The 27917-nt window shown below is 36.6% G+C and overlaps 2 protein-coding genes across 9 annotated transcripts in view; one reads left to right on the top strand and one right to left on the bottom strand.

The window, feature by feature from the left end:
- The window catches only part of AGBL3 (AGBL carboxypeptidase 3), a 91558-nt gene that overhangs the window by 17690 nt on the left and 45951 nt on the right, over positions 1–27917 (bottom strand). The window contains 9 exon segments of the mRNA XM_060020951.1: positions 904–969; positions 9207–9387; positions 20211–20277; positions 21003–21115; positions 21325–21425; positions 22419–22545; positions 23690–23852; positions 27432–27663; positions 27666–27916. Of these exon segments, the coding sequence (XP_059876934.1) occupies positions 904–969; positions 9207–9387; positions 20211–20277; positions 21003–21115; positions 21325–21425; positions 22419–22545; positions 23690–23852; positions 27432–27663; positions 27666–27916 (1301 nt within the window).
- Positions 1–27917, top strand: part of CYREN (cell cycle regulator of NHEJ) — a 102781-nt gene that overhangs the window by 61272 nt on the left and 13592 nt on the right. For 4 of the 8 annotated variants that reach the window (XM_060020942.1, XM_060020943.1, XM_060020941.1 and 1 more), the window contains exon 4: positions 9550–9633. In XM_060020942.1, coding sequence (XP_059876925.1) covers positions 9550–9633 — 84 coding nt within the window. Of the gene's footprint in view, positions 1–7572; positions 7712–8411; positions 9138–9549; positions 9634–27437; positions 27569–27917 lie in introns of those variants that run through there. The other 4 variants (XM_060020947.1, XM_060020948.1, XM_060020946.1 and 1 more) reach the window with 3 other exon arrangements.

Here is a 27917-nt window from a genome sequence, read left to right as displayed (position 1 = left end):
TATAAGGGACTTGAGCATCCTCAGATTTTGCTATCCGTGGGGTTCCTGGAACCAGTCCCCCACAGATACCAAGGAATGGCTGTCCTAGTTAGATGACATCTGCAATACTGTGTTCAGTTTCATTCAAGCTTGAATAGTGATAGAAAACAGTAAAATATAATAGTAAAGGGAATCATATTATGGATGGCTGAAAGAAATGGAAGGAAAGTGTCAGGGAAATGATAGCTTTAAAAAAATATTTATGGTCTGTCATGTGGAAGAGGCATTATATTTGTTCTTATTATTTCAAGGAGAATTAGGGAAAATGAGAAATGTTTACCTTTAAGGTCTTTTCATTCTTTTTTGCTTTGTATTATTAAAGAGGTGAATTAAATTTACAGGGACATATGTTTTTAACTCAACATAAAAAGAACATTGCTCTCTAACAATGGAATGAAGTGACTACAATTTGGTAAACTACTTGTCACCAAGTGTAGTCAATCAAAAGTTGGATGCGCCTGGGTCCTGTCATCAGTAGGAGGTGAGAGTAGGGTGCTCTCAGGGTTTCTCTCTGCTTTGAGATTCAATGAGATGGGAATGAAAAGATTAGACAATGAGATGAATAATATTTTTTTGAAAATAATATTTTTCAAAATATTTTTTTTTCGACTCGGTAAAATTACAAGACATCAAGTTGACATATAAGGAAGTTCTACTGTCTTTTATATTTCTAGAGTTAGAGAGAAAAATAAAAATTTGAGATTCAGAATTTCTGGGAAGGTGAATTGTTCTTTGGCTGTCCGATTTGAAGATAATCTTCTAGTTTCTTATGTGTAAATCTTGACCAGATACATATTAAATAGCTTACATTCAGATGATAGGTGACCACACATTACTGTCTATATTCCCATCTTATTCACAAACCTTGATTAGGGAACTGTCTTCTGAAATAATCAAATGTACAGTCATCTGATATATCTGGCCTTGTATCTAGAAAAGATGGTAAAAGTTCATTAGTGTAAGCATGAAAATAGTTCATTGACTCTTTTACATTTCATATTTTTATCTTTTTCTAAATGAAAAATGCTAGCAGATAATATGTAAATAGTAGTTTAGCTCAATGAAATTAATACAAACAGTTCTCAAATCTTATATGATTTTTGTTGCATTTTTGCTATTTATAGTAAGGTCTAAAAAATGTTCATACTCTTTGGGTCAGCAGTTCCTTTTTAGGAATCTATTATAAATAAATAATTAAGAATATACACAAATAGGGAGTTAAACATCTTCATTGTTGTTTACAACAGAAAAAAATGTTTAACAATGGGGGTGGCTAAATAAAGGTTCACTAATACAATGGAATACTTTGCCACCATTTACTAACATGTAAAGAAGTTAATAATATCCTGTACTTTTAAATGAAAACATAGGTTGCCAAAAACCCTGAAGATTAATTAATAACCTGTGATTAATTAACATTAATTAATTTCTATACACAATTTCTATACACATATATAGAAAAAAGTCTAAAATAAGGATTCTAAAATGTGTTCTTTAATTTCTGACATTAAATTTAACAGAAGAATATATAAAAGTTACATATAAAAAGTGACTGATTTGCTTGGCTGATCACTATGAGAAAGAATAATTTAAAGTTCAATGAAGTAACCATCTTAATTATAATAAAATTCTCTCGTTTCCTAGGTGTGGTTCTTACTTCCATTTCTATTTTTAATTAGCCTGCTGTATCATAAACTAAGTGGATTTATGTACTTGTATATATACTTTTAATTAAGTTACCTGAAATTCTCTTTGAAAATAAGTGTGGTATAAATGTATAAAAATTAATATATACACACATAAAATTAAAGAAGTATTTTAGACAAAATTAAAATATTGTTTAAATTTTATGAATATATTTCAAAGGACCTCAAGTAAAGATAATGAGATAAAAATTAAGAAAAAAATATACCAGAAATGTTAGAGATTCAGAGATTTATGTTAGACTTAGCAGATTCCTACAGAAGCAAATGAATAATCCAAAATTTAATTTCTCTCCTGGCTCATCACAAAAGGACCAAGATGTTTTTTAAAACATAAAATCCCTATATTCTGTTTTGGGAAAAATCTTTCAAATCGGCGATATCTCTCAAGTACAGGGACCACTCAATCCAACCCTCCAGTCTAACTGACCACTCCCTTCTCTGTGCTCCCTTACCCCGTGCAGACTATAGGCATTGCACCTGTAACACCGCGCTTAACTTGTTTGTCTCCTCCTATTAAAAGATGAGTTCCTGGGAATAAGAAATGGTAAAGTATAGTCTTAACATCCCTAGCACAAAGCACGGTGATAACCTCAAAGCTGTAGCACAAAAAAGTGTTTGTTGAGGAAATGAATTAATTGTTTGTCAGAGGGTAAAAGCAGAACATTCCCTGTCACATCAGAATTTGATTCTTGTGTCTTTGAACTAAATTTCCTTTTTCACAAACCTAATGGAACACAGAACCAGAAGGAAGGCAGTACTATATTATAAACATGCAAATGACGTATATTTTATATGATTTATCGTAATTTTCAACATTTCTCATTTTATCCTCATAGATTTAGAATGGACAAAAATAATCTTTTAAATCAGAGCCTTTTACTGTCTTTCGCAACACTACTTTTCTTCTACAACAATGATAGAAGAAAGTATTAATATTGTATTTTGGCATTAAAGGGAGTTTAAAAAATTTTTTACTTCATATAGAACTTATTTATGATGAGAAAGGGACAAAAATATATGCTTATAATCTCACTTAATGAGAAGAATAAAGATGTAGCAAGATAAGCGTGAAATGAGTGAAACTATATAAAACTGTATGAAAAGGTATAAGCAATTACAAAACTATGTTTATATAGAAAAGTTGAAAAAGTATTTTCTTGTAGCTTGTAAAAAAGTTCAGAGTAAGAAAGATCATACACATGACATTGCTGTCTACCTTGAGAGGAGATACTTGCCAATATGACCCAGTTGGATTAAAAGAGACACAAAACACCGCAGAATTATGACTGCTAATCTTGAGTAGTCTACAAATCATTATGTGATTGTGAAAACATTTTAAATGATTCCCAGCTTTTGTTTCTGCATCTGTGCTATGTGGATATTAGAAAGAATTTCCCAAAAGGGCCTGAGAAAAGAACTGAAAACATTTTGCCAAGATGTAATGCATACCAACTCATGATAAAAAGTAGACTATGAAATAGTTAAAAGCTAAAATCCTTTTTAGATAAAATTGAATGGCAGCAAAAAAAAAAAATGACATAATCAGGATAAAAATGGGAGGAAACTGTAAAAATCAAAACTTGATTGTTAAAGGGAGAGAGCAAAGGAAATATTCTAGAAAAAATTACACAAAGTTAAAAGTAGCAATATTATATAATCATTATAAAGAATTTGGAGAGACAAGGGGTGAAATTAGGCTGAAAAAAATTCACTTGTAATAAGACTTGATTCAATGAACTCTTTTTTTTTTTTTTTTCCTGCGGTACGCGGGCCTCCCACTGCCGTGGCCCCCTCCCGTTGCGGAGCACAGGCTCAGCGGCCATGGCTCACGGGCCCAGCCGCTCCGCAGCATGCGGGATCCTCCCGGACCGGGGCACGAACCCGTGTCCCCTTCATCGGCAGGCAGACCCTCAACCACTGCGCCACCAGGGAAGCCCACTCAACGAACTCTTGATGTCATTTTTTAGCCCTCTTCCTTTGATTGAAATAATGCTATGAACCATAATAAACTATTATATTTATCTCATAGAAAATCACCAGGCCAGTGTCCTTATGAATGTGATCTATAAATTCTAATCACAGTAATCTATAATTATTTGTTTTTGCTTAAAGTCTGCAAAATGAATTATTGAAAGTGTCCTGGTAGGAAATAAAGTTAACTAAAATACTCTAATTTTTTTTAGGGATATACTGATAACAAGCAATCATTTAAAGTAAGAAATAGTTCAAGAGCATGAACTTAAGTTGACCTCAGGCATTAAACTCAGTTAAGATGATACTGTTCACTCTTTCTGCCAAAGATTATTAGTAAATAATAAAGGAGGAAAAGAGAAAAAATTTCAGAAGTTCTTGGGAAATTAGATTCCGTTAATTCAATCCACATTTAGCAGATGACAGTGTATTTGGTGCTCAGTATCTGCTGAATGAACTTGTGACTGCTAACTTTAAATTTCCCACTGGATCACTGTTATTAAACTCCAGAAACATCTGAGTAGAAATCTTCTAAGTCTGGTACTCAGGTCTTCAACTTCTGGGCTCTCTGCAGGTAACAGATGCTTGAAAGATTGATTGATTGGCTCCAAGGATGATTTTTTGGATCGCATCAACTAGGGATGTTGTCCTTTGTCTGTGTTTGTCAGGCTTATTTCCCAACTAGACAATTCTGTTGAACTCTGGGTACTAATCTTTCCCTGCTACCCCTTCCATACCTTCTGGAGCTATTTATTGTTATGTATGTGTTTGTTTCTTTAGTGACTGGCTGGTGTATTTTAGCGAAGTCCATTACCCCCTGAAGTGTTAAACCTCTAATTTGCTCCCTGAGGGGTGCAGACTTGGTTGTGCCCCACTCTCTCTGGGAAGGCAGTGGTTTTGGCAGGGTTGTCTTTGACACCTTCCCTGATCACACACCCTGCTGTTAAATTCCACTAATTTCTGGCTAATAGATCTATTGTTTTCAACAGTGCCCTGGGGCATAAATTGCCCTACAGACTAATCCAATCAAATTTGGGCTCCAAAGGAACAGTTTCCCAGGTCGGGGTTTCAGATTTGTTCTGATGCCACCTCAGACTCCTCCCAGCTGTTCCCCTCCCTGCAGTTCTCTCTGGTGAACTAGGCAGCCTACAAGTTTAGCCTGTTTCTCCAATGGATCTACCAATCTTCTCCGAATTGCCTTTTACTCTACTTCTACTGTTTCTGAGAATGCTGTTAAGCTTGAATTTCTCCAGGATCTGTTGCAAATTAAGTCATTTATTTTGGGAAGACATTAGGAGCTATCTGTTTTACCTGGTTCCCCTGACCAAGGAAAAATATTTGGTCTGTTGTGTCATTTAGCATCTCTGCTGCCTTACTGATTTTCTGTCTAGAAGATCTGTCCATTGATGTCAGTGGGGTGTTAAAGTCTCCTACTATTATTGTATTCCTGTCAATCTCTTCCTTTATGTCTGCTGCTATTTATGTATTTAGGTGCTCCTATATTGGGTACATTTATGTTATCAAGTGTAATATCCTCTTCTTGTATTGCTCCTTTTATCATTATATAATGTCCTTCTCTGTCTTTATGTTTTAAAGACTACTTTGTTTTAAAGTCTACTTTGTCAGATACGAGTATTGCTACCCCTGCTTTCTTATTGTTTTCATTTGCATGAAATATCCTTTTCCATCCCCTCACTTTCAACCTGTGTGTCTTTTGCCCTAAAGTGAGTCTTGTAGGCAGCATATTGTACTTGTGGGCCGCATATTGTAGGTTCTTGATTTTTTTATCCAATCTGCCACTCTGTGTCTTTTGATGAGAATTTAGTCCATTGACATTTAAAGTAATTATTGATAGGTATGTACTTATTGCCATTTTAAACCTTTTTTTCCAGTTTTTGTACTTCTCCGTTCATTTCTTTCTTGTTTTCCCTTTTGTGGTTTGATGGATTTCTTTTGTATTATGCTTGAGTTCCTTTCTTTTGGGTTTCTGTGACTCTACTGTACCTTTTTGATGTTTGGTTACCCTGGTTTTCAAGTATGTTAACCATATCTACTTGCTTTAGACTGATAGTCATACAAGTTCAAACACATTCTAAAAGATCTTCATTATTATACTCCCATTCCCTACATTTTGTGATTTTGATGTCCTATTTTACATCCTTATCCTTTTACTGTTAATTGTAGTTTTAATCATTTTTACAATTTTTGGATTGTTTTTTAATCTATGTACTGACTTAAGTGATCTTCAATCCTTTTATGTATTTGCCTTTCCTATTGTGATTTTCCCTTTCCTATAGATACTTGCTTCTTTTCTATCTAGAGAAGACCTTTCAATATTTCTTTTAGGTTAGGCTTAATATTGCTGTATTCTTTTAGTTTTTGCTTGTCTGAGAAATTCTTTCTCTCTCCTCCTGGTCTAAATTATAATCTTGCTGGGTAGAGTATCCCAGGGGGCAGGGTTTTCTCTTTCAGGACTTTGAATATATCATGCCACTGCCTTCTGACCTGCACAGTTTCTGCGGAGAAATACGCTGATAGTCTTATGGGGGTTGCCTTGTAACTGACTGCTTTTCTCTATCTGCCTTTAGAATCCTCTCTTTATCTTTTGCCATTTTAATTCCAATATGTCTTGGTGTGGGTCTGTTTGTGTTCATCTTCTTTGGGACCATCTGTGCTTCCTGTACCTGGATATCCGTTTCCTTCTTTAGATTACATTTTCGATCCCCTTCTCTCTTTCTTCTCCTTCTGGAACCAATATCATGTGTAGGTTGGCATGCTTTATGTTATCCCATAGATCTCGTATATTGCTTTCACTTTTCTGTTTTCATTTGTCTTTCTGTCTGCTGTTCTGACTGATTTCCATTATTCTGTCTTCCAGATCAGTTGTTCATTCTTCTGTGGCACTTAGTTTGCTATTCATTGCTTGTAGATTGGTTTTTATCTTGGCGATTGACTTGTCTAATTTTGATTGGTTCCTTTTTATAGTTTCTAGATCCTTGTTACAGTGATCTGCCTTTCTGTTGATAATCTTTCTTAATTCCTTTAGCATTTTTATTAACTCCTGTTTGAACTCAGGGTGTAATAGACCACTGAGGTCTGTTTCATGATTTGTTTATTCAGGGGATATCTCTTATTTTTTTAATTGGGAACAGTTCCTCTCCTTCTTTTTCATTTTACTTAACTTTCTCTGTCTCTGAATTTAGGAGAAACAGCTACTGTTGTCTTGAAGGGGTGCTTTTATGTGAGAGTGTCCCTGTATAGAATGTGTGAGTTCAAGATTTTTGGTGTGAGGGCTAGTTTTGGTATGGATGCTAGCCACATCTTTCCTCAGAGTATGCTGGCCATTATCCCCTTGATAGGGGATGGGATTGGTGGTGTGTTGTCCAGAGCCTGCACTGGATTTTGGGTGGGGCCTCCTCTTTGCTCTGTGGCTGTCAGAGCCTTGCTGGGGGTGGGGTCTGCTCCCCGGTTGTTGGAGTAGAAGCCCTGAAAGTTGGGCTCAGTAAGACTCTGTTGCCCTTAAGTATGTGCTCTGTTGCAAAAGGTGAGTGCCAAAGCAAGTGAGGCCCATGTAGTCATAGCAGACCTATGTGCCACCACTGAAGGCATCCACAGTTCTTCCCAGAAGCAGCCCAAGGTCTTGTCCGTTTCTCTGTTGTGTTTATCCCAGACCTAGTGCTAGGCTGGTGCTGGGAGCTGGGGTGTTGTGGCTGCAGGAATTGAGGTCATTGTGCTGCTGCCTGGGGCTGCTCTCCCAGGACCTGTCCACCCACAATCCAGCTCCAAGCTGGGGTGTGAGGTGGGAAGAACCAGAGCACTCTCACAGGGAAAGGAACCACTGTGTATTCCTCCCCAGGGGCTGTCTGCCAGAGACATGCGATTCTGTGATGCCACGTGGTATGTATGCCAACGAAGTCCGCTGCCACCGTACCTGTGTCCCACCGTGCATGTGCTGATGATGGGCTCCAATGGCAGACTTGTGCTCTGCAGTGCAGGTACTGACAATGGGCTCTGAGGTTTGGCCTGGGCCACACCCCAGACGCTCTGGGCTGTCTCTGTGCAGCTAGATTGAGTTCACTCCCAGGGCACACAAACCCGAGATTCAGTGCCTAGCCACTGCACATACTAGCTGCCCCACCTGGCATGTGCTTCAGGCTGGGAAGTGTGATGAAGTGGCAGCCATCAGCTCTAGTCTCTTTCTGCCCTGACTGATAGCAAGCCAGCACATGTACACGGCTTGAGATCAGAGTCCAGGCCCCTCCAGTCCCTCTGTATGTCCTGGTGGAGTTCCTAGCAGTCATGGGGTTCCCAGGGTGAGGGCCTGCCTGTGTGGACCCTCCCTCCTTCACAGATACCTCCCAGGGGCGTCTTGTGTCTTGATGCCTTTTTTTTCCCATCGTACCCAATGACATGGGGATGTTTCTTGCAGCTTTGGTTGTATGAGAGATCTTTTGCCAGTTTCCAGTTAGTTTGCTGTGAGAACTGTGCCACATGTAGATGTGTTTTTGAGGGAAAGTGAGCTCCACATCCTCCTACTCTGCCATCTTAATGCACTTATGCAAAATTTCTGATGTGTCTCTGGAGCTGAGAGTGGGGACAGTGGCACTCTTCTCTCAGTGGTACCCCACTTTAGGAGCTAAGATGTAGGTGGAAGGAGGGCAGGAGCCTCAGGTCTTCTCTATTTGCCTCTTCCAGTGTGGAACCAACACTTTACAATCCAAGACGGGTGATTAGGACCAAAATATTTTCAGTGATGTAGCACACGAAGTGTGGAGCCTTCTTTTCAAGAGTGGGGTCTGCGTAGAAAGAAGGGAGCCCCCACCTCCTGACTGCACTTACCTGGAACTTCACTTCAACAGCAGGCAGCTGGAGACAGGATAAGAAATGTGCAAGCCCTGCCCTTCCTGGGAAGATAGCCCTCTGGCTGGCATCTGTGGGGAAAGCGGACCCTGTGTCCTTGGCTGCACTCTCCTGGAGTAGAGTATCATTGAGCTGGAATCTGGGGGGCAGGGTGTGGAGAGTCTTGATTCAAATACCCCAGGCTCTCACTGGTTTCCTTTTGGTTGTTTTTTTGTTTGTACCCAATTTTAGTAGATTTTCCCGAACAGATGATTTTTCATTTGCTGTATGCCCTTAGGACCATTTCCAGAAACTTTAAATTTTTGTTTTTTTAAAAAAATAATTTTCTCTGATTTTTGCTGGTGAGTGGGTTTGCAGAGATCCTCATGCTATCATGATGGAAGGCAATCTCTCAGTACCATCTATTTTATACTCTTGTTTTCCCATTAATTTTTCTTAGTTTTAATTTATTTCTTCTTGCTCTCCTGGATACATCTTTGTAAGATGCCTCAAATACTTTTCCAAGTAAGGTAAGTATAAGTGAAATTTAAATATAGCACCGTAATAAGACCCATCTCTCATCTGTCAAGATTCTTTTGTATTTTTATAAACAGTAAATAATATGAGCAAAATTTTAATCATTAATTTTACCTGGGGAAAAATCATGACGTCTTCCTGGGTATAAGAGGAAATAATTTGCCATTCTTGTTTTTTTTTCAACGACTGTTAACAACCATATCAATGAATATTTACCTCTTGCTCTTCTCTGATGGCTTGCTGTGGTAGAGTTTCTTTCCTTCTTTGTTTTCAGATGTTTTTTCTTGTTTTTTATCTAGGTAAGAGAATCATATTTAAAATCCTTATTTAATCAATATATCAAAGATAGTATGTATGTATGCAGACATAAAACTATCTTAAGACTTCCACTTCTAGGAAGATGAAGTACTCGTCCTCTTCTTTCCACTAAGTACAACTAATACCCTGGGTATTACAGACCAAATACACACAAGAGGCTCTAAAAGGTGGAAAGAAGAAGGCAGATGATGAGGGACTTCAGCAGCGAAAGAGGAGCATGATGGTGAGTAGTTTCATGTGTTTTCTTTTTGCCTCATGCATACCAGCCTTAGAGCTGGAGAAGTCAGCAACCCACAAATGCCAAGGAGTAAAGAAATAATGCCTGAAAACGTCCCAAATTTGATGAAAGACAGGAAGGTAAATATCAAAGAAGCTCAGTGAACTCCAAGTAAGATGAAATTTAAAAACCCACAGTAAGTCACATAAACTTTCAAAGTCAAAGAGAGACTTTTGACAGCATTAAGAGAGAAGCAAATTATTACATGCAAGGGATCCTCAATAAGATCATTACCAGATTTCTCATCAGAAACTTTGGAAGCCAGAACACAGTGCAAAATAGGGAAGAAACCCAAAAAACAGCAGAACTGTCCTTCAAAAGTTAGGTAGGAATTAAAGACATTTCCAGATGAACAAAAGCTGAGGGAGTTTGTGACCATTTGACCTGCCTTGAAAGAAATGCCCAAGGGATTTCTGCAAGGTGAAATGATAGTAAATTGAAGCTGTAGAGAAAAATAAAGGTCTCAGTGAAGTTAAATACACGGGAAATTATAAAAGCTAGTAAGTACTATTGTAACAATAGTTTCAAACTGAATTTTTTGTTGTCTACATGATTTAAGAGAAAAACATTTAAAGAAAAAATAGCATTTATTAGTATAAAATTAGTATTAGACTACTGTCACTTTGGTCTGTAACTCTAAACCTTATTTATTACATAATTTAAGAGACTAATACACTTAAAGAATTATTAGTTTATGTTTTTGGGCCCACAACATACAACTACGTAATTTGGTGACATATACAACTGAAAGCCTGGGAGTGCAGCTGTAAAGGAACAGAGTTTTTGTATGTATGTTTTGAAGTTAAGCTGTATCAAATTAGAGTGTTATAACTTCAGGATATTAAATGTAATCCCCCTGGTGACAACAAAGAAACGCCTATAGAATATACACAAAAGGAAGTAAGAAAGGAATTTAAACATTTCACCACAAAAAATCAACTAAACACAAAAGAAGACAGGAATGCAGGAAATGACGGACAAAAATACTCTAAGGCATATAGAAAACAGCACAGAGACAGGAGTCTCTTTTTATCAGTAATTATTTTCATTGTAAATGGATTAAACTTTCCAATCAGAAGACAGACACTGTCAGAATGGATAAAAAACACACGATCTAACTATATTCAGTCTATAAAAGACTCACTGAGATCCAAAGACTGGATTTTGGGTGGGGCCAAAGACACAAACTGGTTGAAAGTGAAAGGAAGGAAAGAGAGATTCTATGCAAATAGTAACCAAAAGAGGGCAGGAGTGGCTCTATTAGACAAAATAGAGTTTAAATTTAAAAATGTTACTAGAAACTACTTTAAAAAGGATATGTTAAAAGATTCAATACAGCAAGAAGACATAACAATTAATTATAAACATTTACATACCTAATGACAGACCATCAAAATGTATGAAGCAAAAACTGACCGAATTGAAGGGAGAAATAGACAGTTCTACAATATAATAGGAGACTTCAATACGCCACTTACAATAGGGAGACCAGTCAGACAGAAGGTATATAAGGAAAAAGGACTTAACACAATGAGCCATTGAAACTTAACAGACATATACAGAACACCACCCAAAAATAGAACACACATTCTTCTCAAGTGCATATATAGGACATTTTCCAGGACAGAACATATGTTAGACCACCAATTAAGTTTTAATAGATTTTAAAAGATAGATATCATACAAAGTATCTTTTCTTACCACAATGGAATAAAGTTAGAAATAACAAAAGGAAAAATAAAATGTTCAAAAAATTGTGGAAATTATACACACACTTTTAAACAGTCAATGAATCAAAGAAGTCACAAGAGAAACAAGAGAAACTAGGAAATACTTAGAGAGTTGAATGAAAATGAAAACACAACAGAGCAAAATTTATGGGACACAGTGAAAGTAATGCTAAGGGGGAAATTTATAACTATAAACACATTCAAAAACTAAAGATCTCAAGTCAGTAACCTAACTTTAAACTTAAGGAACTAGAAAAAGAAGAAAAAATTAAATCCACAGACAGAAGAGGAAGGAAGTAATAAGGATTAGAGCAGAGATAAATGAAATAGAAAAACTAGAGAAAATCAATGAAACCAAAAGTTAATTCTTTGAAAAGATCAACAAAATTGACAAACCTTTAGCTAAATGGACTAAGAAAAAAGTTAAATTACTAAAATCAGAAATGAAAGTAGAGATATTACTACCAATTCTACAGAAATAGAAAGGATTATAAGAGTATTGCAAACAAGTGTATGCCAATAAATTAGATAACCTAGATGAAATGGACAAATTACTAGAAACACAGAATTTACCAAGACTATCTCATGCAGAAATAGAAAATATGAGTAGACCTATATATAACTAGTTGAGGAGATTGAATCAGTAATGAAAATTCTCCCAACCAAAAATAAAGCCCTGGACCTGACAGTTTCTTGGGTGAATTCCACCAAATATTTAAAAAACTAATGCTGATCTTTCTCAAACTTTTCCAAAAAACTGAAGAGGAAGGAACATTTCCTAACTCACTCTGTAAGGCCAGCATTACTGTGATACAAAAGCCAGAAAAAGACACTACAAGAAAATTATAGACCAATATCCCTTATGAACACTGATGCAAAAATCCTCAACAAAATAATAGCAAACCAAATTCAGCAGCATATTAAAAGGATTTACACCATGACCAAATAGGATTTATATCTGGAATGCAAGGATAGTTTTAACATATGAAAATTGATCAATGTAATACACCAAATCAATAGAATGGAGGAAAAAAACACATGACCATCTCAATTAATGCAGAAAAGGCATCTGACAAAACTCAACACCCTTTCATGAATTAAAAAAACTCAACAAACTAGGCATAGAAGGAAACTATCTCACCATAATAAAAGCCATCTATAAAAAACCTACAGCAAACATCACACTCAATGGTGAAAGACCAAAAAGCACCTCCTCTAAGATCAGGAACAAGGCTAGGGTGTCTGCTTTCATCACTTCCATTCAACATAGTATTGGAAGTTCAAGCCCTAGCAATTAAGCAAGAAGAAGAAATAAAAGGCATCCAAATTGGAAAGGAAGAAGTAAAATGATCTCTGTTTGCAGATGATATATTTAAAAACCCTGGAGTCCACAAAAAACCTGTTTGAACTGATACATTAATTCAGCAAAGTATCAGGATACAAACTCAACACACAAAAACAGTTGCATTTCTAAAAGGCAAAATACAGAATGGGAGAAATATTTGCAAATCACATACCTGATAAGGGATTAATGTCCAGAATATATAAAGAACTCCTAAAACTCAACAACAACAATAAACAAACCAATTCAGAAATGGGCCAAGGACTTGAATAGACATTTCTCCAAAGAAAATATATGAATGGCCAATAGGCATATAAATAGATGCTCAATATCACTAACCATTAGGGCAATGCAAATGAAAGCCACAGTGAGATATCACCTCACACCTGTTAGAATGGCCATTATTTTAAAAAAAAAAAAAAAACCCAGAAAATAACAAGTGCTGTCAAGCATGTAGAAAAATCAGAGCCTGTGTGCACTGTTGATGGGAATGTAAAATGGTATAGCTGCTGTGAAAAACAGTATGGAGGTTCCTCAAAAAATTAAAAGTAGAATTACCATATGATCCAGCAATTTCATTTTAGGGTATATAACCAAGAGAATGAAAAGCAACGTCTTGAAGAGACATCTGTACAATCATGTACATAGCAGCATTATTCAATTCAATAGCTAAAATGTGAAAGCAACCCTGGTGTCCATTGATGGAAGAATGGATTAGCAAAATGTGGTATAGACGTACAATAGAATATTATTCAGCCTCATAAAGGAAAGAAATTCTGAAATATGCTACAACATGGATGAACCTTGAGGACATTATGCTAGATGAAATAAACCAATCACAAAAAGACAAATACTGTATGATTCTACTTACATGAGGTACTTAGTGTAGTCAAAATCATGAAGAAAGAAAGTATACAGTGGTTTCCAAGGGCCAGGGGGGCAGAGAATGGGGAGTTATTAATGGGTATAGAATTTCAGTTTTTGAAGATGACAGGAGTTATGGGATGGTGGTGATGGTTGTACAACAATGTGAATGTACTTAATACCACTGAAGTGTACACTTAAAAATGGCTAAGATGGTAAATGTTATGTGTATTTTTACTACAATAAAAGAATCAAACTCTATGTTTTTGAGGGGGCTACTGGAAAAGAGGGTATCTACCAGACTTACAGTTGTGAGAATGTGAGGCTGGAATTCCATTTCGCCAGCAAGAGAGGAGAGTTTGAGAATGGAACCAACCCAGAAGAGGCAGAAATGACATTAAAATGGGGAAAAAACTTCGAATCCTAGTGATATCCTTTGAGCCCCTTATTTAAGCCATGGCTAAAGCCAGTGTCATCCCTAGACTTTTTCCCTTACTAAGCCAACCAATTCCCCTTTCAGCTAAGCCTTTTTTTTTTTTTTAATTTGCGGTACGTGGGCCTCTCACTGTTGTGGCCTCTCCTGTTGCGGAGCACAGGCTCTGGATGCGCAGGCTCAGCAGCCATGGCTCACAGGCCCAGCCGCTCCGCGGCATGTGGGATCTTCCCGGACCGGGGCATGAACCCGTGTCCCCTGCATCGGCAGGTGGACTCTCAACCACTGCGCCACCAGGAGACCCCAGCTAAGCCATTTTTTTTGAAGAGTTTTTTGTTCCTTGCAATGGATGGAGTCCTGATACATACCTTCAGAACATGATTTAGTAGGAAGAGAAGAAAATAGTCCCCATGTCAGTAAGTGGAAGCTCCATCTTCAGTTGCTCAGGCCTAGAATTCTGGAGACCTCTAGCTCTCCTTTTTATTGTTCAAACTCACACCCAAGCCATCAGCAAATTCTCTAGACTCTGTCAGATATATCTAAAATCTGATCACTTCTCATCATCTCTACGGCTACCACCTTGGTCCAGCCACCACTTTTTCTTGCCTGGATAACTGCAGTAGCCCCTTAAATGGTCTCCCCTTGTGGTTCATCATTCTACTCTCAAAACAACACCCAAAGTGACCTTGCTGACACTTAAAGCACATCATGTCACTCCTCTGACCAAAACTCTCCAGACTCACTTAGAGTAAAAAGTGAAGTCCTAAGCCAGGTTTTACATGATTTGTCCCCCTCAACTTCCAACACCTATCTCACTTTATCTCTTACCACTGTTCTCCTTTTTCAGTCTTCTCTACCCAAATTAGCCTCCTTGGTCTTCCTAGAAGATGACAGACATACTCCTTTCTCATGGCCTTTGCAATTCTAGTACCTACCCCGGGAATAGATCCCCCTGGATTGTTCCCAAATTTTTACCCTTCCTATTCCATTATGTTAGATTTGGATATATGACTTGATTTAGCCAGTGGAATGAGAAACAGGGACTTTAAACATACTTTCATGGTTTGGCGTGCCCTCCTGAACTCTTGTGATTTACCATGAGCAGAACGTACCCTAACTGGCTGCTAGTCTTGGGGTGGGGGGAGGAAGAAATGTAGAATAGATCTGAAACAACCCACAGTCTGGATATAAGTTCAACTGACCTCCTATTAGCCCAGTAGAGCCATAGATGATCCATGAACAGGAAAATAGGTATTTGCTATTATAAGCTACTGAGATTCTGAGAATTTTGTTTTAATGAATAAAATATGAATAGTGTTGAAACTGATACCTAGAAATAGAATGCTGTCCTAATAAAAACCTAAATTATGTGGCAGTCATTGGCTTTGTGACTGAATAACAACAGGTGGTTATAGGAACCTAGAAAAATAGTGACACAAGTTATGTAGAGGTGATACATTTAGTAAAACTATCTTCTGTGACAGTGTGAAAGACAGAAAATGTACATAACAGAACTGAGTCATTGGGCAAAGAGATTTTGAGGCAGGAAGTTTAGACTATGAGTTGGTTGTTGCTAGCTTTATTTGATAAGGTGTGCTACAAGAAAGAAATCAGCTCAAAAAATGTGGATAAAAAAACTGAATTGAGAGGGAAAACAGCCCCAAATTCTAGAATTTGTAGGTTGGCTTCAACATAGCCTTGAGGCAAATGTCAAATCAAAGTAATGGCTTTTACATCTGTGGTAGACAATCTCTAAGATGACCTCTGATGATCCCCATCTTTTAGTATTCATACCCTTCTGTAATCCTAGGTCACTGGGCTAAACCTAGTGACTTACTTCTACTGAATGGTATATGGCAAAAGTAATGGGATTCTGCTTCTGAGATTAGGCTACCTTCACTGCAGTCTTTTCAGAGACCTTAGATAAAGGAACCCAGATAAGCCACTCCTGGATTCCGGACCCACAGGAACTATGTGATAATAAACGTTTTTTGTTTAAAGCTGCTAAAATTTGGGGTAATTAGTTACTCAGCAATAGAAAATGAATACAACATCTGTCTTGGTCCATTCACCTGTTATAACAAAATACCTCCAACTGTGTGGCTAATAAATAAGGGACATATATTTCTCATAGTTCTGGAGGCTGGAAGGTTGAGATGAGGGTGCCAGTATGGTCAGATGAGAGCTTTCTTTTGGGTTGCAGCTGCTTGTTGTATCCTCACAAGGCAGAAGGGGCTAGGGATCTCTCTGGAGCCTCTTTTATAAGGCACTAATCCCATTCAGAGGGCTCTGCCCTCATGACATAATCACCTCCCAAAGGCCCCACCTTCTTGTACCATAATATGGGGCATTATAATTTCAACATATGACTTTGGGGGACAGAAATATCTAGACCATAGCATTCCACCCCTAATCCCCTCAGATTCATGTCATTCTCACATGCAAAATTCATTCATCCCATCCCAGCAACCCCTAAGGTCTTAACTAATTCCAGCATCAACTCTAAACTCCAAAGTCTTATCTCAATAACATCTAAATCAGATATGGATGAGACTCAAAATATGATTCATCCTGAGGTAAATTTCCTGTCCAGTTGTGAACCCATGAAACCAATCAAGTTATGTGCTTCCAAAATACAACTGTGGGACAGGCATAGGCTAAGACATTCCCATTGCAAAAGGGAGAAAAAGGAAAGAAGGATGGGGAATGGGTCCCAAGCAAGCTCAAAACCTAGTAAAGCAGATTCAATGAGATCTTAATGGTCAAGAATAATCCTCTTGTCCCAGTGCTCTGCCTTCTGGACCCACTAGGGTGGCAACAGCACGCCAACAGCTTGGCAGGGTGCTACTCATGCCTGGCTCTCTGTCCGGACTCTGCCCACACCACAGTGCACAGCTCCAGGCGGCTCACCTCCATGGCCTCTATTGGAAGCCGTCTGCCCTGTTAAAACCTAGTGTTAATGGCCCTGATGATCTCTTAGTCACCTTCAGGGCTTTTGAAAATTTGTCTTCATGACACAAACAGATGGAAAGATCAAGGCAATCTACAGATTCAATGCAATCCCTATCAAAATACCAATGGCATTTTTCACAGAACTAGAACAAATATTTTAAAAATTTATATGGAAACATGAAAAACCCAACAGCCAAAACAATCTTGAGAAAGAACAGAGCTGGAGGAATCACACTCCCTGACTTCAGACTATACTACAAAGCCACATTAATCAAAACACTATGGTACTAGCACAAAAATAAACAAACATCAATGGAACAGAATAGAGAGCCCAGAAATAAACCCACACACTTATGCTCAATTAATCTATGACAAAGGAGGCAAGAATATACAATGGAGAAAAGAATCTCTTCACCAAGTGGGGGTGGGAAAACTGTACAGCTACATGTAAAAGAATGAAATTAGAACATTCACTAATACCATATACAAAAATAAAGTCAAAATGGATTAGAGACCTAAATGTAAGACTGGAAACCATAAAACTCATAGAGGAAAACATAGGCAGAACACTGACATGAATTGTAGCAATATTTTTTTGGATCTATCTTTTAAAGCAAAGGAAATAAAAGCAAAAATAAACAAATGGGACCTATTTAAACTTAAAATCTTTTGCACAGCAAAGGAAACCATAAACGAAACAAAAAGCCTACTGAATGGGAGAAACTATTTGCAAATGATATGATTGATAAGGGGTTAACATCCAACATATATAAACCGCTCATATGACTCAACATCAAAAAAACAACCCAGGACTTCCCTGGTGACCCAGTGGTTAAGACTCCACACTTCTACCACAGCGGGCACGGGCTTGATCCCTGGTCAGGGAACTAAGATCCCACATGCCACACAACCAAAAAAGAAAGAAAAAGAACAAACAAGCAAACAAAAATCCATACCACCCAATTAAAAAATGGGCAGAAGAACTAAAGAGACATTTTTCCAAAGAGAAAATGCAGATGGCCAACAGGTACATGAAAAGATGCTCAACACTGCTAATCATTAGGGAAATGCAAATCAAAACCACAATGAGATATCACCTCACACCTCTCAGAATGGCTATCATCAAAAAGAACACAAATAGGGCTTTCCTGGTGGCGCAGTGGTTGAGAGTCTGCCTGCTGATGCAGGGGACATGAGTTCGTACCCCAGTCTGGGAAGATCCCACATGCCGTGGAGCGGCTAGGCCCATGAGCCATGGCCGCTGAGCCTGCGCTCAGCAACGGGAGAGGCCACAACAGTGAGAGGCCTGCATACCACAAAAAAAAAAAAAAAAAAAAAGGAACCCTCATACACTATTGATGAGAATGTAAATTGGTGGATCCACTATGGAAAACAGTATGGAGGTTTCTCAAAAACAGAACTACCATATGACCCAGCAATTCCACTCCTGGGTATATATCTGAAAAAAACAAGACCCCTCATTTGAAAAGATACATCCATCCCAATGTTCACAGCAGCATTATTTACAATTGCCAAGATATGGAAGCAACCTAAGGAAGTGTCCGTTAACAGATGAATGGATAAAGATGACGTGTATGTAAGTGTGTGTGTGTGTGTGTGTACACACACACACACACACACACACACTGGAATACTACTCAGCCAAAAAAAAGAATGAAATTTTGCCATTTGCAGCAACATGGATGGACTTGAGGGGTATTATGATAAGTGAAATAAGTCAGAAAAACAAATACTGAATGATATCACTTATATGTGAAATCTAAAAAATACAACAAACTAGTGAATATAACAAAAAAGCAGCAGACTCACAGGTATAGACAACTAGTGGTTACCAGAGGGAAGAGGGAAGGGGGGAGGGGCATTACAGGGGTGGGGAATTAAGAGGTACAAACTATTATGTATAAAATAAGCTACAAGGATAATTGTACAACATGGGGAATATAGCCAATATTTTATAATAACTATAAATGGAGTGTAACATTTAAAAATTGTGGCTCTCCCCTTCAGTTCAAACTGGCAGTTTTCCTGCTGGGGTGGCTGATTAGTTCCATGCTTCATACCTACACTCATCTCCTTATCAAATGGTTGGTTCTCCACACACTTAACTGTTCTATTCTGAACACACATTCTCATTCTTTGGATTATGGATGGGCTGAGAATTTTCCAGATTTCAATGTTCTGGGTCCTTTTTGCTTGACAATTCCTTCTTCAGTTCACTTATCTCTTCTTGCATTTAACTGTATGCAATCAGGAGGAACCAAGCCACTCCTTCAACACTTTGCTTAGATATCTCCTCAGCTAAATATACAATTTTATCACTCACAAGTTCTACCTTGCACAAAACACTAGAACACAAACACAGTTCAGCCAAGTTCTTTACCATTTTATAGCAAGGACTGCTTTTTGTCCATTGTCCAGTAACGTGTTCTTCATTTCTGAGACCTTATCTGTACATGATTACTTGTATTGTCTAAAAAGATGGACACTTACTCTCCCACTCTCTTCCTTTCTAAGCTTTCTCCACAATCACCTGCAGAAGTCCTTTCATGGCAATATCAGCATTTTCTAACAGGTACCAATAGAATACTGTCTAAGCTTGTCTTGGTCACCTCCTAACACCGTCACATTGGAGGTCAGGGTTGGGGCGGGGGCACAAACATTCAGTACTAATACCACCTGAACTCCCTAATCCTCCTGCTCTTATCTCCTCCTTGGGCACTTCTGATCATCTAACACATCAGATATTTTACTTACTAACTAGAATATAAGTTACAGAGGGAGGGATTTTTGTCTTGTTTTGTTCACTGCTCTATTCCCAAGCACATAGTTGGAGCTCAGTACATAGTTGTTAAATGAATGAATGAATGAATGAATGAATATAGGACGAGCAGTCAGGTGATGTATGTTATGCTACCAACTCTCATTAACAAGCGGTGTGGCTTTTGAAATGTAATTTAATTTCTCTGGATTTTAACTGTTCTCATCAATAAGCAAGAGTATTAAAAAGCCCTAAGGTTAGAAAATTCTATGATTTAAGGATATGGTACATAGTAAGAAAATAACAATTATGATATACAATAATTATACAACTGCAAACTTTTTTTTTGCCTGATTGTTAGTCATAATAAGAAGAGTACTTATTTGGCATATCCATATCATAGGCAGAAATTTTCAGTCGTACCTGAGAACTTAACTTGAGAAGCTCAGTCTGAGAGTCACTGGATTCTGAACTGTCAGAGCCATGGCTACTACAAAAAATAATAAATTATTTTAATTTACAGAATGTTTTGGTGGTATTTTAAGATTTCAACTGTTACTTTTACTTTATTATCTTATTGGAATGGCAGAAATAGTTCTAATTATAAGAAGAATGTTTACAAAGGTGGTATAGATGTTTGGTAGTTCTAGGCATTATAAGAGTATTAGAAGAATGATGACTGAAACTGATTGGAACACGTCAAATATAAACAAATCTGAGTTCAAAATGATACTCTCTATCTGCAAACAATACAGGGGCACTAACTCAAGGTCTGAAAATTTATAAATAAATTGGAAGAATCAAACATTTGTTCTGCTTTTCCTATAGGAACTGCACTAAAATTAGCACCTTCCTTCTTCCAATAACATTCCCTTGGCATTAAATTTTGCACTTATTATTCACTAACTTAGATTATTTATATGGCATCTCTATAAGTGTGTCAGTTCTCTGTGGGTAATGACAGCATTAAAAACAATTTGAATATGTCTTTCATATACAGTACGTAGTGGGTGCTCAATTAATATCATCTAAATAAATGAATAAATGAAGTCTTGATGGGGTCTGGCTAAAGTAATGTGCATGGGAAAAATTTTCCTCCACCTATAGCCAGGATTTTCAGTACAGACTGAAAATTACATACTCATATTATTATAAAGAGCATAGTATCAGTAGAACAGCACAGCAAATTACATTACTACCACCATCCTGACTTACCTAGACTCTAGATCCAATGTAATTTCTTTCAGAGAAGTATCTGAATCATCAAGGACTTCTTCCAAGTTTATATGTTTTTCCATTTCTTCTAATTCTTTCAGGCACTGATAATACTAGGGGAAAATGATAGATGAGTTAATTATAAAATAACTATTTCCTAATTAAACTGAATATTTATAGATACCTGGAACATCAAGTACAAAAAACACTGAACACTGTTAGGATATGAAAAGGAACAAACTGCTGTAGGCCCATAGGCAGGTTATGTTATCTGAGAGACTGGAGTCTGGGTCTGATGTATCATCAAATGGACTTTACTTACCTTGGTTCGGTCTGGATCACAGTAGTCCAAGAGAGAATCACAAAAATGATACCCCATCGACTCCAAGTCTTTTGTGTTGAAATGAATGCCTCTTTTATTAACTAAAACATCAATAAGTTTAGCCACCCTTGAAGGTGACTTAAACATATTTTCTTAGCAGGTAGGCTTAAGTTGCCCAACAAAGTGTAAACAAAACATCTGATATGATTCCGTATTCTGTCCTTTGGCTTTTCTACACTGGGACAGGTCATTTAACAGCTTATTGCTTTCCCTTGTTCCTTCTCCACCACCTGGACCAAAGGTGACTTAATACAGATTAGTCTGTGTTGCAAAGCAGAAGAAAATTCAGCAAGAAAGTTATAGAATACTTGGTTACCAGTTATAAGCACCCTAGTTATCACTTAGAGAAAAACCTGGGTAAATATTTTAATGTTTTCATCATCATTAATAGTGTTATAAGAATTTCAAGGTGCTTTAAAAACTAGCCAGAAGTTACAAGTGTGGATTTCCAGTACTTTCCTTTGAGTTGATACATTTTCTAATAATGTGACAATTACCTTAATATGGGGCATTCTAAGGATAATGTTAAATGTGACTGAAAGCTTTCTTAAATGGAACTAGGGTACACTTTTTAGTTCAAGGAACCAATTAAAATACAAATTGACAAAAAACAAAAACAAAGTCCAGTCTAAGTTTGCCTTAAAAATGGCAAATCTACTAAAGATACTTCTATTCTGATATTTTAATTATGAGCATTGCTTTTTCTTGAAATCATTAGAGTCATCTGTAGGAACCCCTTCTAAAACAAAAACAAAAACCCCAAACAAGCAATTAAAGATTAGTTCATGAAACAACCAATTAGGTATTCTATGTATGTGCTAAAACTTCCTTTTCTAAACAAAGGAAAATGATGATAGAGATATATAGTGGGAGTCTGTTTATTCATCCTATCTATAGAATTGATTAGATATCAGTATGTATCTAAGCAGGAAGAAAGTGCTCACGATCCAGTTGCCTACACTATTAATCTTACATTAAAAACGTCTCTTTGGTTTAAAGTTCTGACAGTCATGAATGAGGACACTTGATCTTACCCAGAGTAGATTCACAAAAAGTGGCCTCCATGGTAAAGCTGTTCCTGATTCCCACTTTCCACGTTACCACCGTTCCTATTCCCTCTTTGCTCTTCTGAATATTAAACTTGCAAGCTGAGAATGAAAACTGAAAAGACGCAAATAAAAATGAGACCCATTGCTTTTCTAATCACAATGTCTTTCATAGGAAGTACGGTTGGAAATGAAAAAGTAGTTGTGCAAAAGCAATAATTCTCTCTAAAGCTTTGGGAGCTTTTATATCCTGACCAATGAAAATAACTCATTTTAAGGATGACATATTTACATTTCTGAGAATTATAGACTTAAATTCTGAAATAAATTTTATTTTTTATCTATATATAACATATGCATTCAAAACCAGCTGATGAATTCTTGATAGTGTTGACTTTAAAAGGCTATAGGAAGGAGCCTAAACATGTTTAGGAATGAAGATCAGTGTTGTAGATTTTCAGAATCGAATACGATGCTTTATTATCACATGAAAGATAATTTGAAAGTCGCCCTCAAGAACTGTTATAACATCAGTATCTACAATGAGTTTTTGTAATTTAATTACAATTAAAAAAATTTACTTTGTGTTCCATTCTGTGAATTTTAACACATGTATAGGTTTGTGTAAACACTACCACAAATCAGGATATAGGACAATTCCATCACCTCTTAAAAACTCCCTTGTGCCATCCCTTTGCAGTCACAAGTATTTCACTTATTTTGGAGTGATGGTAAATGATATTCTTTTAAATTTTGGTTTCCAGTTGTTCACTGTGAGTATATAGAACTGCAGTTGGTTTTTGTGGGTCGACCTTGTATCCTATGACACTGCTAAACTCAGTTATTAGTTCTAGGAGTTTTTGTGGATTGCATGGGTTTTCTATGAACACAATCATGCCTGCCTTTCCAATCTGTCTGCCTTTTATTTCTTTTTCTTCCCTTATTGCACTTGTTAGAACCTCCAGTATAAGGCTGAATTGAAGGGGTAAAAGTGGATATCCTTGCCTTGTTCCTGACCTCAGGAGGAAAACAATCAGTCTTTTATCATTAAGTATGGTGGTAGGATATTGGGCATTTTTTTTCATATCTCAAATTACTGGTCATTAAACATTTCACACAGTTGCTTTCTTACGGTCAATTGTATAAACCAATCAGAATAACTAAATAAAAAAGCAGTTTACTAACTAAAATTATCCATTTTGCTGTCTTGCATGGGCAACATGTAGTAAAGGAAAAGTCAAAATATTAAAGGTGCTTACTTTATCTGGACAATTTTTGCTCAGCCTAAGTTGCAAGATTCGTTGCTGTAAGTATAATGCTTTACATCTGTCACTATCATCACAGCCATACATGAAGATGTTCTCTTTCTTACTATGGCCATGAAGGTCACAATACAAAATAACTTCTCGTTTCTCCATCAATCTACAAAGAAGAAAAAGAACAAGTTACTACATTTTACCTCTGCATTTTTCTTCTATGGCTGTAATTATGGATTAACAAGTCTAATATCCAAATAAACAGAGTTTCTTATATCCTACTTTTCAGTTTCTTTTCTTACCTCTTATGATTATTAACATATAATTTTTTAAACACCTATAATAAGTTCCTATTAATTGTATATAAAATATGAATGTTTTAGCCTTCCAGTATAAGGACAAAATTTTTACCTTACTCCCAAGACTTTCTCCAAGAGGATCTCTCTGCTTTTTTGATTGTGTTTTTTGTTGTACACAGAAAACAGCTCACTCTTATCTTTGCCTTTTAGCTCTCACATAGATTCTTTCTGACTGAAGTATCTTCTTTCTTCATATTTGTAAATGCAAATACTACCCCTTATCCCTCAACACCAACCTCACGTCTCACTTCCTCTCTGACTAGTCAAGCCCACAGACTTTTCTTTTTTGAACTCCTGTAGCACTTAATGTTGGTACCATTTACTTGGCACTTGCCTAGGTAAGTTTTCATATTTTTGATATTTAATCAAACATGGATAGGGAATGCTTCAAAACATCTAAAACAGTGCTATGCACACAAGTACCAAAATATGTGTTAAAAATTGAGTGCCTGACGACTTAGTGCTGAAGCCAATTAATATTTAACCTTTGAGTAATGTGGTGAGTAAATATCATTTTGAGAAAAATAGTACCAAAGTTTGAATTGATTGTTTTTCTGGTAAATTTCTAATAAATAATTTAAAGAAATCATTTCTCAAGAGCACAATTCTTAGCCTGCATAATTTAGGCATTCAATGAATATTAAAGTAATAAAAAATAAGTCCCCCAAACTGGTTGATGAAAATAACTAGTAGAGAGGCTTTCAAAAGGTGAAAAAGTGGTGGTGTTAAGGTGGTAGGATTACCGACATTTTTGCCTTTATTTTCATATCATATTTCCAAACTTCATATAGCATTATTATATTACTTAAATAACTAAAATTACATATACTGCTTATATCTGGAAGAATAAATACCAAATGTTAATAATTTATAGTAACATGAGATGTAATACTTTTATAACAAAATATTAAATCCTAAAATCTAAATATTCAAAGTGTAGCTTCTATCCAAAACAATACTTCTTTAAACTATAGTGAAATCCCAAGTTGAAGTCTGTTACACGTATTAATTTATTGCCCTTTTTCATTTGATGACCAGTAAATTCTAACTGATAACATAAAATTGACATAAAGTCACCAAATGATCATTACAAGTTTTTAGGAAAAGGACTAGATTATAAAGTAAGACTATCAAGTTAGCTCCTTAAATAAGATATGCTGTACATTTTTAAACCATTTCCCCAGTTTTAATGAACATTTGGTTTCTTATAAGTGAGTCAAAAGAAACCTCTAAGTAATTAAATCCCAAAGAAATGTTACTACTTTTGAAGTCAAACAGCATAATAGGGTCTCTCATCTTAACACTAATTTAAATCACTTTAGAAACGGTTGGGATTTCTTTCTTAGCCAGTTAAGATATTCTAAGTACCTTACACTAAGTAGCCTATATTAAAAGCTACTCTCTGTTATCCTCAAATACTTTAAATATATTTAGTTTTAGACATACTTACAGCCTCTCACCTTTCCACACGTATGTGACTGACTTTTATTCCATTTATCTGCCTATGATTAATCAATTGCATTAAAGTAGTTCTCTTTCTTGGAAGTCTTTCTGAAACTTATTGAATAGATTCCTGCCTTAACCTTCTTATGAGGCAATTTAAGAAGAACAGAGACATATAAAATGTCTTCCACAGAGACAAGCCAAAGGGCCTTGGCCTGTAATCCATCTTGTGTTGGGCCAGGCACCCTTAATGTCAAAGAGCATTAAGTAGACATTATAAATACTCTAATGGGCATCCCATCAGCTCCCTTTCTATTAAAAAATAAACTTTAAATTTTGGAATAACTTTAGATTTACACAAAACTGGCAAAATAGTAGAGAGAGTTTCCATATATCTACCCCTCATCCAGTTTCCCCTAATGTTAACATATTACATAACCATGGCACATTGTCAAAAACTAAGGAACCAACGTTGGTACATCACTATTAAACTCCCAACCTTATTTGGATTTCACTAGTTTTCCCAATAATGTCCTTTTTCTGTCCCAGAATCCAATCTAGGATACCACATTGCATTTACTCAGCTCTCTCCATTGTGTGCCATCCCCAGGAAAATTAGTTATGGGTTCCTCTTTATGACTTAAATATTTCCCAAATAATTTCAGAGAATCCTGAAGTCCACATTTGTGAGGGGTATAAAACAAGAGTTTTTACTCATTTTTGTGGAGATCTGCGCTTCACTCCCCATGTGTCTATAAAGATAAAAGGATTAACATGAAAGTTGAGGCTGAACTAAGTAACTAGAGCCATGCTGGGTGCTCCTGAAGCCTGTCAGCTCCTCTGAGGGACTGGAGGTATCTTTGAGGTCCTCCTCCTTGAAACAGGGCTCGTATGCTTTTATTAGGGGCCCTGATGACAGAGCTGGATGAGGATATAAACACTCTCTATAATAGTACTTATTATTGTAACATTTGAACAATCCTAAATAGTTTACGAAGAGTTATTACATCTATATCTAATTCATTAACTTCTTTTTACATTTGTGGAAACACTGAATACATTTAGAGTTTCCAGTGTTCCAGTAATATTGGGCACTTTATTCTGGGCACTTTAGTAGTAATATTCTCATTTAATCCTCTTGTCTGTGAGGTAAGCGTTATTATTCCCACTTTATAGATGAGAAAACTGAGGTTTGGGTTTGTTTTTAAAATTGCTCAAAATCACACAGTTAGCAAATGATATAGCAGGGATTCCAATCTGATATGTTTTCACTCTAGTCTCCACATTCTTAACCAAAAAGGTTAAGAGGATTTGGGTGTTCTTTGACTCCAATAAATCTCTCTACTCTAGCAATGCCTATTCCTGATTGTTATTACTTGAATCTATTAAATAATTCACCCAGTAATTCAACAAAGCTTTAAATACTATGTGCATTTTACTGTTCTGATTCTTTAGAAAATTTAAAGCTGTTCATTTTTTCCAGGGGCAAATAAGACTATTCATGAAAGTTTAAATAAGTATGTAACCTATCATCAAAAGACTCATCATAGAGCAATGTATGGTCAACATAGTGCCAGAAGGCTCTGTAGATGTAACTAATTTTCACATATAAGGGATTCAAGGATCCCAAAATAAACATCAGTGCTACCATTAACTTTAGGAAGAAACCAAATTTTAGGATAGGCAAATGTAACTGTACATTTTCACTAAGCCATTAAAATGTTCTAGAGTCTATTTCATTACTTAAAAGAAAGCTAGTGAACGTAGTGGCATAATGCCAGAAAGGTACAGAAGCAGAGTTGGGAAGAATAAGGAAAAAAATTAAGTAGCTATAGTTAAACTATCTTAAGAAAATCTAGAGTAAAATGAGTGGGATTGTGGGAGCAAAATTCTTACTACCAAGTTTACTAAATAAGCATAGGGTAATTTGATGCTTATTTTACCTACAGATCATGTTCCGGGTATACCGAACAGAAGGAAATGACTCCTTCAGGAGAGATGTATAGTTAAGGTTTAAATCCCGTCCAGCTAAGGGACACCGATAATTTCCCACAATCACACCATCTGGATTCAGCATGAGTACCACCTTGAAGATGAAAGTGTCCCGGAGCAACTGTGTATCACTTGAGTCTTCTAAAATATAATCTAGGAAGCCCTTCATGATCCAAAAGCTGTGGTTTCTCCTGGATGTACCCCTGCAGTCAAAATCATGGCCTTTCGCTTTCTTGACTCACTGTTCTTCAAGGGGGTAGTAATCGTTAAAACATACACCATGGTCCTAGTAATTGTGTGGCACCAGACACATATTTTACAAAGCTTTGACTGTACTGGGTCATTATTGATGCTAGAAAGGTATTCTTGCAGGTTTGTGTAAGTGTATGGATAGCAGGTATCTTTACTGTGTGGAAATTGAAATGTCCATGTAAGAG

This window comes from Delphinus delphis, chromosome 9 (assembly GCF_949987515.2).
Source record: "Delphinus delphis chromosome 9, mDelDel1.2, whole genome shotgun sequence".
Classification (NCBI taxonomy): domain Eukaryota; kingdom Metazoa; phylum Chordata; class Mammalia; order Artiodactyla; family Delphinidae; genus Delphinus; species Delphinus delphis.
This window is presented reverse-complemented; position numbering and strand designations above follow the sequence as displayed.